At 40.4% G+C, this 12,014-nt stretch overlaps 3 protein-coding genes across 3 annotated transcripts; 1 reads left to right on the top strand and 2 right to left on the bottom strand.

Annotated features, from left to right (window-relative positions):
* Positions 1 to 1,472: 1,472 nt before the first annotated feature.
* On the bottom strand, positions 1,473 to 3,677 carry LOC124342687. Its single transcript, XM_046795791.1, has 3 exons — positions 3,129 to 3,677; positions 2,800 to 3,043; positions 1,473 to 2,721 (listed from the first exon to the last, which is right to left on the bottom strand). Exons 1-3 carry the CDS (start codon positions 3,295 to 3,297, stop codon positions 1,602 to 1,604), a joined length of 1,533 nt encoding a protein of 510 aa, XP_046651747.1. The 5' UTR covers positions 3,298 to 3,677; the 3' UTR covers positions 1,473 to 1,601.
* Positions 3,678 to 4,105: 428 nt separating this feature from the next.
* On the top strand, positions 4,106 to 9,699 carry LOC124342559 (5-oxoprolinase-like). Its single transcript, XM_046795551.1, has 20 exons — positions 4,106 to 4,368; positions 4,508 to 4,673; positions 4,757 to 4,948; positions 5,014 to 5,246; positions 5,316 to 5,478; positions 5,539 to 5,829; positions 5,893 to 6,153; positions 6,221 to 6,521; positions 6,581 to 6,806; positions 6,865 to 7,003; positions 7,070 to 7,347; positions 7,405 to 7,552; positions 7,604 to 7,716; positions 7,784 to 7,909; positions 7,975 to 8,128; positions 8,201 to 8,430; positions 8,497 to 8,608; positions 8,679 to 9,147; positions 9,208 to 9,305; positions 9,374 to 9,699. The coding sequence occupies exons 2-20, from the start codon at positions 4,512 to 4,514 to the stop codon at positions 9,518 to 9,520; spliced, it is 3,843 nt and encodes a 1,280-aa protein (XP_046651507.1). The 5' UTR covers positions 4,106 to 4,368; positions 4,508 to 4,511; the 3' UTR covers positions 9,521 to 9,699.
* Positions 9,700 to 9,984: 285 nt separating this feature from the next.
* LOC124342748 (39S ribosomal protein L3, mitochondrial-like) lies at positions 9,985 to 11,808 on the bottom strand. Its single transcript, XM_046795887.1, has 8 exons — positions 11,582 to 11,808; positions 11,402 to 11,495; positions 11,101 to 11,319; positions 10,901 to 11,035; positions 10,661 to 10,821; positions 10,403 to 10,592; positions 10,220 to 10,323; positions 9,985 to 10,150 (listed from the first exon to the last, which is right to left on the bottom strand). The coding sequence occupies exons 1-8, from the start codon at positions 11,680 to 11,682 to the stop codon at positions 10,030 to 10,032; spliced, it is 1,125 nt and encodes a 374-aa protein (XP_046651843.1). The 5' UTR covers positions 11,683 to 11,808; the 3' UTR covers positions 9,985 to 10,029.
* Positions 11,809 to 12,014: the final 206 nt, after the last annotated feature.

Here is a 12,014-nt window from a genome sequence, read left to right on the forward strand (position 1 = left end):
AATGCCAGGCTGGAACACGCCAAATGGAAAAGTAACTGCTCCACTATCGAGTTGAATAAGTTGACAGAACAAATTCAAAAATGGAATGAGGTTGACAACGAGCTTTCCATCGCCATCGAGAGACTGGTCGAGAATCAGGACAATCTCAATCGAAAACTGGCCTTGTTTAATGGCACCAGTAGCGACAGTCTCGTGCGGATGGAACGTGAGACGTGCAAAATGACCACAGGGTTGACCCGTGTGTACAACGAAGCGGCCGAATTCTTCCTGGACATCAGTTCGCGCATCTCAGATAACTTGGCTATTTTGGAACCGACAGTTTTGGACAACGTCAGCATTGCCCGGCCCATGCCCAGCGACGCGTTTCACGAATTGAGGAGCAATTTGAAAAAGACCATCAGCGAAGCCCTGGATCACGACGCCGTTCACGCCATCATTCCCAAATTGATATCCAGGCAGACTCACATGTTCCGCGTCCAGATGAAGAAGCTCAAGCAGATGAAAGCCCAGAACACGATCAGCTCGGACACCCTGGCGAAACTCTTGGAGCACATCCGAAAGTCTTACTTGAAACTTAAAAGCGCAGATCAGAATTGGCAGAAATGCGACGCTCTTTCGATTCAATAGTTTCAACCAATCATTAATTTAAAATAGCCTATAATGCAAAGCCATTCAGATGTAAGAAAAATTTGTCGACGGATCGGTTGACCGAAAATGTTGTTATCTGTGTAAAAAAACTAATTCCGTCTTCACACACGTCAATACACGTATGGACCTCGTCCTGTTATTTCATATTTATTGGCAGTTCAAAACTTTGATGTTACAATTTCATACTAATATGGTTGACGGGTACGACTGGGAATGTAGCCGCAGAGGCTACCACTCAATTGCGGAAAAGTGACAGCTTTCAAATCGTAATTCGTTTTTTTCAACAGAATACACAAGCCTTTTGAACGGGTGTAGGTGAAGTGGTGGCATTCGGGATTAGCGAGACAGGCTTCGCCGCATTTCTCGACTGGAGTCGTTACACCGACGATAGCAGGCTCAATAACCGGATTCATTTGTAGAATCCGGAATACGCAGTTCACGGCCCAGCGTGACCTACCGTTGTCGCCTTGTCTCCATTCCTTCACAGGATCGGACACGGTCGTCGTTATCCCGACTGAGATTAGCAGAAATGTGACTGACAGAAATGATTTCATCCTGCGATTTCAAATATTTACAAATTGTGTGGATGTTTAGGGTATAGTTCAATTTCATTTGAATCAAACAATTGACAACCAACCTTTTTTATATTTTTGACAAACTGATCAAGAGCAACCGACCGGAACGGTTGCGGTGAAAGTACTGCCAACGCATCAAATCCCAATTGACAGTAAATAAAGTTACCTATTAATTCGTATTAATTGCTTTGCTCTATAGATTTGCCAGTGCCATATTCATTAAGTCAATACTAACACGCGCACATTTTTCTATTGTCGCCATATGTATTTGATCAGGTGATTTGGCATTTGGGCGGAAATCGATTGCCTATCACATACAACATTTAATGAATACTTGGGGTAAATACATAATCAGAAAAAATTAAACAGAAACAAAAATCAGAATTTTCGTTCACCAAACTTGGCCGTAACATGAGTAATCGATTCTTGCATGTAGAAAAACAATTCCCAATTTTTCTTACGGGCGAGCTTGTGCCAATCGGAAACATTCTTCAGCGTCAATTGATTGCAATGTGAGAAAAACATTTCGCTGATTAAATTGCCGTCGACCAATAATGCGTCGATTCCCTTATTGGTCACCAGGTGACAACGCAAGAGCACCAACACCCTCAAATTCTGAAAATGGCGACGTTTGACGGTTTTCTCTATAAGGCCGTCGGTCAACGAATCGCAAAAAAAGAGCCGGACATCCACCAGCGAGGGGAAGCTCAAAAGCCAGAGCAAAAGTTCCGACGGAATGTTGTAACCGCAAAAAAGAACGGCGAGGTTCTTCAACATTTTCTTTTCTTCTCTCCTCCATTCAATTTTGAATCGGTTGATTTCACTTTCCAACAATTCCCTGTTACCGCTATCGCGGGTATGATGGATGGCCAGGAAGTTCAAGTTGGGACACAATTTGATGATGGTCGAAATGTTGACGACATCAAAGCAAGAGAGACCCAACTTCTCCAGCGAACTTCCTATTTCCTCCAGTAGTTTAGCCACTCCGCCATCGAAAGTGATGTCAATATCTTCTCTTTCTTCTCCCGTTTTCCTGTAAAAGTTGATTTCGCGGAGCATTTTTAAGGACGTTAAACACTGGAGGTCGATATCGGTGAGTCCTTTCTCCAAAATCATGTCTATCTTGTGAAGCGAAGGGCACATGGACGACGTCAGCCCCAGATTACGACTTAAGCAAGTCGATAAAAAGAGACCAGATACAATGAGCCTGGATAATGAGAATGGAACGCGCGTCTGGTTTTGATCCAGCCTCGTTTCAGTCAGTTCTACCAGGACTTGAAAGATTTTAGTTTCGTGGATTATAGCACTTAAAGTGGGCAAATTCCTGAGGGCTGTTTTAATTCCTTCCTCTGTTACTTTGGTCAAGCAAACATTTAATTTTTTAATTGCCTTGCATTGACCCGGTCTGTCCTTCACCGTTTCAGGATTATCGTCGTCAGCACAGAGCCATTGAATTCCAACATCGGTTACTTTACTGCAAGCAAAAACATTCAACACTCTGTTGTATAGGGGTAAAAAAAACAAAACAATTAATTTAAGCTTATTTGATAATAATTTAAAAAAATTATAATTCCACCTGAGATCTAGGCAGTAAGTTCCTACGAGTTTCAAACAAAGATCTCCAACTTCAGTGCGGGGCATTTCCAATATTTGCAATTTTCCAAACTTTGGGATGGAATGCAAAAAGTCTTCGAAATAAGGACAAAGCCTCAAATAATGCAAATACGGTGCATTCGTAATATGTTCGGGAAGCATTTTCTTATAAAGCGATTCTTCTGCTTTCCAGAGATGTTTAAAAATTTCTTCCGAAACAACTGCGGCTGAAATAAAAATAAAAAATAAAATATAGACAAATTTAAATTTAGGATGAATTGTACTTGACATATTTTTTATTTGGAAACTTACGCAACTGATGAATAAATGGATAATTGCTTATTTTGGAAATTCCGACCAAGTTGTTATCTCGCTTATTCCCTATGTTAAGCTTATCCACGCAATCACTGATTTCTAAATTTGTGCTAATGCTTTTGATGCACAATTTAAAAAGAGGTTTCACAATTTTCACTATGGGCATTTTGAAAGATATTTACAGTTGGATCAACCAATTAGGGCACTAAAATTTTATCAAACTGACAAATAGAAGGAAAGTCTACAAATGAATATTTAAAGATCGGTTCACACTGTATATCTCATCTGTCTGACTCCCCAGTCCTGAACTTGTATAGTGCGTCGTAGCAGCTGTTACTCATGAATGATAACATGAAGCACACCAGGATTTTGGTGGACTTACTTCATGGAAATGGTGGAAATGATAGTTTCTCTAGAGGTTAATTATAACGATTTTGGTATTCGGCTATACGCCATGAATTTCTAGAAATGCCTCTTGCCTACTACTTGTCAGACTAGAGGCCTTCAACCAACGATTTCCTTGTGTCCTTCGCTACGCTTGTTGACTTCGCCATTTCGGAGAAAGGGCTAAGAACGTTGATGTTCTATCTCTCATCACATCCATAAATATTGTCTGCGAAATCGGCTTCATAGAGCCAACAGAGAACAATGGGTTGAAATCTCGCCTATTATCTCCCTAAATGACAGATACTAGTGCGAAAGAAAATAAACTAAAATTGGAGTGTTATTGTTACTTATCTACAAAAATCTGCATTGAAAAGAAGTAATTGGTGCACTATGAACTGATACGGTACGTAAATTGAAAGAAATATTCATGAAAATATCCACAATGTTGTTGTAAGATTAGAACAGAGAAAACAATAGCAAGATTTGCATACAATATGATCGAGCGCGGAACGCTGCCTCTCATGTCTCAAGTTCCTTTTCAAAAAATGCCGCTAGATTTTCACGTTTCGTCTGCTTGGCAGCTGATCTCTATCAAAACAAAAAACCTGTTGGGTGTTGGGTCTTGTCTTCTTGGTAGCTAGACGTTATCACATTCTAACAAAAGCATTTTGTTGCTCCTGAAAATATAATCGTTGTGTAAAAATCTTTAAAAATTCGTACACATGTAACAGTGTAACACTAAGCGGTCAGTGTTCTGCTGTTACACCAGATTATTCTACAAAACTTTGTGTGCTGTTCTGTACATTCTTTCTGCTGCTGTTACCAAATACCAACCTCCTAATTATCAAAGGTAAAATATTTGTAATTAGTTTCATGTTTGATTACCTGTTTTAAAATGTTATTACCTTCATGTCCTAAAAGATGTTTACTTTGGTTTCTTGATTGTGGATAATTTGTACATGATTTGAATGGTTTGTTATATTTTTCAGGGAAATGTCTGGTAAATTCAAATTTGCAATTGACCGAGGTGGAACTTTTACTGATGTCTATGCTATTTGCCCTGATGGAAAAGAGAGAGTAACAAAACTACTTAGCGTTGATCCTTCAAATTATCCTGATGCTCCAAGAGAGGGAATCAGAAGAATTCTTGAAGAAGTATATTTGTTACATACAAATTGGCTATATAATCAAAAGGATTATTAACATTGTTTTGTCATTTGGTTGGTTCTGTTGAATAGGAGTTGGGAATCAAAATGCCTGCTGGCCAACCAGTGGATACCTCAATGATTGAATGGATAAGAATGGGAACAACTGTAGCCACAAATGCCTTGCTCGAAAGAAAAGGGGAGAGAATGGCTCTAGTTATCACTAGTGGATTTAGAGACCTTTTGTATATTGGGAACCAAGCCAGACCAAAAATCTTTGACTTGGTAAATATCTACAACATTTTTTGCAATATTTCATTAGCATTCAGTTAATACCATTTGTTTGTAAGAAAATTGAAATGCCTGAAGGCTTGTATGAAGCAGTCATTGAAGCTAAAGAACGAGTCATTTTGGACCATCCAACGTGCCAATTAACCACGAAAGGAAGGCAGGTAGATGCAACTAATGGCGAGAAACTATGGGTCATCGAAGAACTTGATCAAGAACATCTAAAAAGTGAACTGAAAAAGATTCATGAGATAGGAATTTCAAGCATCGCTGTAGTGCTAATGCACTCTTACATGTAAGCTCTGTTACTAAATCAGCTTCGACAGGAACAGTGTATCAATAATTTCTCATCATTTTTTAACAGATATCCTGTTCACGAGGAAATTATTGAAAAGATTGCCCGTAGCGTAGGAATTCAAAGTGTCTCGTTATCGTCCAAGATTATGCCTATGATGCGAATCGTTCCTCGAGGCTTTACAGCTGCGTCAGACGCCTATCTGACTCCTCACATCCAGCGTTATTTGCAGGTTCCACTTTTAACAGCTTGTTCTGTTCACTTTTCTATATTTTTTTGAAAATTCTTTTAGGGTTTCTGTTCTGGATTCAAAAACGAGCTCGAAGGTGTAAACGTTCTGTTCATGCAGAGTGACGGTGGTCTGACACCAATGGATACATTTAGTGGCTCCCGTGCCATTCTGTCTGGCCCGGCTGGAGGTGTAGTTGGTTATGCACGCACGCTTTACGGATCGGTCTCAAATAATCTGCCTGTCATCGGCTTCGATATGGGCGGTACATCGACAGATGTCAGTCGCTACGACGGTGCATGGGAGCATGTATTTGAAACCACAACCGCCGGTGTAACTATTCAGGCCCCTCAGGTTTGCACCTTTCATTCTCTTTGAAGAATTCAGCAAAAACATCATGGTGTCTTTTTTCATTAGCTTGATGTCAATACTGTGGCAGCAGGAGGTGGATCGATGCTGTTTTTCCGCGATGGAATGTTTGTTGTGGGTCCTGAATCGGCTGGAGCCCATCCCGGTCCCACTTGCTACAAGAAAGGGGGACCCCTGACTGTGACGGATGCCAATCTTCGGCTCGGCCGTCTGATTCCTGACTATTTCCCCAAGATTTTTGGAAAACATGAAAATGAACCTCTAGACTCGGCTTCTACCACGAAAGCGTTTCAACAACTTACCATGCAGGTTTAATCAATCATGAATGAATCATTGCATGCCGTCTCTTACATATCCGCATGCTAATTTTTTACAGGTGAACGAGCGCTTCGACATGACTGAGGAAGAAGTCGCTATGGGATTCATCAATGTCGCCAACGAGGCCATGTGTCGACCGATCCGCGCCCTTACCCAAGCCAAAGGCCACGATACTTCACGCCACGTATTGGCGTGCTTTGGTGGTGCGGGAGGGCAGCACGCCTGTGCCATTGCTCGTAGCCTCGGCATGAAAGTCGTACTGATTCATCGGTACTCCGGAATCCTGTCTGCTTACGGCATGGCCCTGGCAGACGTCGTTCGTGAGGAGCAAGAAGCTTGTAGCAAACCCTACCAAATCGGTAATTTATTATTCTAACAGAATTGCCGCGATGTTTCCTTAATTGTGTTTGATGTTTAGATCATTTCAAGTACATCGATCAAAGAATTGCTCAGTTAGCAGAGCGATGTCGAGACTCCCTGCTGGAGAGAGGCTTTCGTTCAGATCAGATACATACCGAACCGTATCTTCATATGCGCTACGATCGAACGGACTGCGCCCTGCTTTGTGAACCAGCAGATTGTGATGATAAAGGATCAAATCAAATGACTTTGCACGGCGATTTCATGAAATCGTTTATCGAAAAGTGAGTGAAATCTATAATCGAATTCCATTCAAAGAGTTTTTTTAACCCTTGTTTTTAGGTATAAAACGGAGTTTGGCTTCAGTATTGATGGGCGTCTAGTAATTGTCGACGATATTCGCGTTAGAGGGATCGCTAAAACGGGAATTCAAACAGTCAAAACTCTCTCGGCTGCCTCTTCGCCAGCGACTGCTGTTGCGGTACATTTATTGAATTAAAATGATTGTAATGGTTTTTGTTAATTTGCATTCATTCGTCTTATTCAGACAAGCCCCATCTACTATGAAGGGGGTTACAGGGAATGTGAAGTCTTTTTGTTAAAAGATCTCTTACCAGGTCACTCCATTCCGGGCCCAGCTATGATTATTGATCAACTAGGTACCATTATTGTTGAACCCAACTCGACAGCTGAGTTGACTGTCCAAGGTGACTTGCGAATTACCATTCACGACGCGCCGACCAACAAGATTAGTCTAGAACTCGATGCCGTTCAGCTTTCGATTTTCTCGCATCGTTTCATGAGTATTGCAGAGCAGATGGGAAGGTAAATATGCCGATCTACTTGACAACCAACCAATTTCATCAATGCTAATCTAAACAGAATCCTTCAACGCACTGCCGTTTCCACCAATATCAAAGAGCGATTGGATTTTTCTTGCGCTTTATTCGGACCCGATGGAGGATTAGTTTCAAACGCCCCACATATTCCTGTTCATCTCGGAGCAATGCAAGAAGCTGTCCAATATCAAGTAATTACTCTGTAAAGTCTGTGTGAAAAAATATTAATTTTTTCGGTTCAGTTACGTTCAAGAGGTAGCGATATACTTCCGGGCGATGTTTTTCTATCAAACCATCCGTCGGCTGGTGGATCTCATCTACCTGATCTCACTGTTATCACTCCTGTCTTTTGGGAGTATGCTCATTGTTTATTTGAAGTCTAATTCACCAATCGCAGTAATTCACTTAATTTTTTTCTTTAGGAATCAACCAAAACCAGTGTTTTATGTTGCAAGTCGTGGACATCACGCTGATATCGGGGGTATAACACCTGGTTCTATGCCACCACATTCGCATACTTTGAATGAGGAGGGAGCTGTTTTTACAAGGTTTCTACTCTTATGGAATAAGCAAACAGACCTCCGATTTAACTTATTCTCATTTCGTTTTCCAGCTTCGTGTTGGTACGTAATGGAGAGTTCAAAGAGGCGGAACTTGTTGACGCTTTAAATGCTCCTGGTAAGGTAGACATACCTGGCGCTTCCGGCACGCGTAATTTGCATGATAATTTGTCTGACCTTCGTGCTCAAGTAGCAGCTAATCAAAAGGTACTCTTCCTCTTGGTTCCTGTTACTGAAGTAGTTTAAAACAACAATTAAAGAAACGTTAATTATTCTTAGGGTATCGGCCTCGTAAGCGAACTGATGGCCTATTATGGCATAGAAGTGGTTCAGCAGTACATGAGTTATGTGAGACACAATGCTGAAAATGCCGTTCGGTCATTGCTCAAAGAAGTAGCCAAGAAGTCTGGGCGAATGCTGAAAGCTGAGGATTTCATGGATGATGGAACCAATATCCGTTTATCGGTCGATATTGATCCGAATCAAGGATCCGCCACATTTGACTTTACGTAATCATATATAAAAACCAGAATTGAAAATTGATGGTGTAATAATCTTACCGTCTACTGTTACAGTGGGACCGGCTGCCAAGTCTGGGGAAACACGAACGCTCCTCGTGCCGTTTCGTTGTCGGCGATCATTTACTGTTTACGTTCCCTTGTGGGTCATGACATTCCGCTTAATCAAGTTGGTTTCATCCATCATCGTCTATCATGTATCATGACAGATAATTAACGTTGTTCTTTCCATGGAATAGGGTTGCCTTGTTCCAGTCCAAGTCATCATTCCGGAAGGCTGTCTTCTCAATCCCTATCCTGAAGCCGGCGTAGTGGGTGGCAACGTTTTGACCTCACAGCGGGTGGTAGACGTTGTCCTCAAAGCTTTTGGAGCTTGCGCAGCTTCACAGGGCTGTATGAACAACATAACGTTTGGCGACGAAACCATGGGATATTACGAGACGGTAGCTGGTGGGTCAGGCGCTGGATCCACCTGGAACGGAAGGAGCGGAATACATTCCCACATGACCAACACGCGAATAACTGACGCAGAGGTGCTTGAACGCCGGTACCCAGTCATCTTGCGATCCTTTTCTCTTCGAAACGGAAGTGGAGGACTTGGAAAACATCGAGGTGGGGATGGAATCAGCAGGGAGCTTCTATTCCGGAAAACAATGACTTTATCAGTGCTCACCGAGAGGCGTGTGTACGCTCCCTACGGACTAGAAGGTGGTAGTTGAAATCTGAAATCAATTTCTGAAACGTGTTCCATTTAAATGTTTTATTTAGGCGGAGAAGAAGGTGCCAAAGGAAGCAATTCATTACTTCGTCGAGATGGAGTATTATTGAATTTGGGGGCGAAATGCTCAGTTCCCGTTCATGCCGGAGTAAGACGAAGAATTTGAGCAATAAAATAGAGAAAAAATACTTAAACAATAATTGTCTCCTATTACAGGACAGTTTTAAACTTCTAACTCCGGGCGGAGGTGGATATGGCCGAAAAGATGACGAAAATAACGAACCTAATTCACCGTCGATCGCGATAAAATTTACCGAGCGAGGAAGCGTTTACGAATTTCGTTCTCTACAAGAATCGGCTTAAATTGTTTCAACCCATAGATAATTTTCCGTTAGACAGAAATGGAAGAAGAATGTGTTAAAGGCCAGAAACCCGAATATCTTCAGTGGGGTCTGTTCCGGTGAGGGGAATTTTCTAGTAGTTTTCAAGTCTGTTGTAATAGATTTATAATCATTTAATATAAAAGTTTATCGTTGACTTAACTTCAAATTACGTATTTCATCATCTAAATATTTCAATAGAAAAAGCGAAAAATTAAGAATAAGAACGACCGTTCGGCATCATTGTACAAAGAAAAACTTTGCAAAACCAAACTACTGGAGATTTAACTTTCATATAACTTAAGGTTTTAACGAGATGTTCGACATTCAAAGACAACTTCGTTGACAATTAATTGCCAGCCATGACGAACATATAAAATTCAAGCCATCGCTAAATTATAATTTTTTTTTCCTCCGCAATTGCGTTCCCTAAACAAATCGGCTTAAAATGGTTCCAAGACAATTTATTAACTAAGCATCGATATCGGTCAACTAGACAGAAATGGAAGGTGAACCATATACGTGAAGGCTCGAATCCCAAATGTCTTCTTCTTTTTGTGTTCCATCCTCTGGAGGGAAATATGTTGGGTGAGGTGGAGCTTCTTTGAGTTTTCTACAGTTTCAAAATGAATTTCATTAGATTTCTGATTTTCAAGAGCAAAAAAGTTTGTTGTCAACTCACCTCAAGGGTAAAAGAGTGTCGAAAATCCGCACGATTGAATTGGTGGGACCTGGCACAGTCCCTTTAACGTAAATGACGTTATACTTCATATTAATTCGCATGATCTAAAAGGAAAACCAGTGATTTTTTCACCAATTATTTTATGATTAGACTTAACATTTTTTTAAAATGACGTTTGTTTACCATGAGACCTCTGTTATATCGCCGCTCAGACCCCATATGTCCAGGCATTTTTGTTCCAGGCCAGACACGAGCCTTGTCTCGACCAGTTCCGATAGTACCTCCCCTTCTATGAAACTTGGTGGCACCGTGAGAGGCTGGGCCACCTTTGAAACCCCAACGTTTTACCACACCCTGAAATCCGTGATCGACTCTGCCCAAAAAAATTGTGTTTTAGAAACCACTTTTCCGCTAACACAATTTGAAAGCAGGTAAACTTACGTTTTCCCATAGACATCTACTGCCTGCCCAACGAGGAAATGTCCTGCGGTGATGGGTGTGCATGGAGGCAGAGCTGCATTGGGTGTAATGATGAAACGAGACAATGTCTTTTTAGGCAAGAGACCAACTTCGGAAAAAAGATTGCAGTATTGCCTGGTGAACTATGCGGGGAAAAATTGTGTTTAATTTGATTTTTTCAATGGAACTATGTATTGGATTGTGAATAGATCAATGTTTAACCTTTTCAGGATTTGTAGCTTCAGCTCCAACTACCAAACATCCTAACGGTGTTTTATTTTTGAAGTGAATGGCACCCCTCGAAGTTTTTACATACTCTTCTGGTGGTATGTAACGAATGACGTGATTGTCCAAAACCTGTGATGCGCAAAAAGTAGTTTAAAAAATTAGAATTTTAGATTAATAGAAGGAATATGTCATACATGAAGAACAGTGCAGACAATTTTATTTCCATCCTTGTCCCACATCTGTTGTCGTCCAATGTTTCTTGCAATCACACCACTTCTTTTGGTTTTAGGATCCCATTCTGTTTTCTCTATTTGAAGCTCTGACCCTTTGAGGGGAGATTTGTTCTTATACTTATCCTGAATAACTTCTCTCACAAAACGTAGATTGTCAGCTGAAATTTTGTCATCTTTTTTCTAATAAAACATAACCACAAAAATTTAAAATCAATATTAATTACTTTTCTGGTAAAGTTAAAAAAAGTTTATGACTTTTTACCTGAACATTCTTCAGTGGAAGCCAGTATCCTGGATGTGTATTTCTTCGTTTCACTCTAGACATATTTCTTACTTGTTCATGGTTAAATAAAAACCTTGGACATAACAATAAAATAAGAGTATTAAATAATAAGAAACAATTTTTAACCAGACTGTCATTAATGTTTTTGAGTTTTTATACCCAAGCAAGAATGGACTTCTGTTTAATGACTGCAGCTGAGTCACATTAGATGGTAATATTTTGGGATTGAAGAGAGTCCGAAGAAGTCCTACTGTCGACATTTCACAGTCAATAAATGTTTTTTGCAAAAATAAATTAGCAGTTTATATTTTGTGGACTGAGAGAAAATCAAACATTCACAAATCACAATTCACGTTTTCATTCACTTGTCGTCTGCTCAATTTTCCGTCACTTACTTTGTTGCCAGATAGATTATATATCTCCTTATTTTTATGCAGATTTGAAAAAAAAAAAAAGCAAAAAAACATCAGGAGTTTTGGAATTTGTAAAATCTGTTTCGATTTGTAAGGACAGAGTCGGTCAAGTTAGTCGGGTCACAGAGAACACAGTCACGGATACTCTCCTTTTATCGTTCATTCTCCATGGTTTTGCC

The sequence above is a fragment of the Daphnia pulicaria genome, chromosome 6 (genome assembly GCF_021234035.1).
Source record: "Daphnia pulicaria isolate SC F1-1A chromosome 6, SC_F0-13Bv2, whole genome shotgun sequence".
NCBI lineage: Eukaryota > Metazoa > Arthropoda > Branchiopoda > Diplostraca > Daphniidae > Daphnia > Daphnia pulicaria.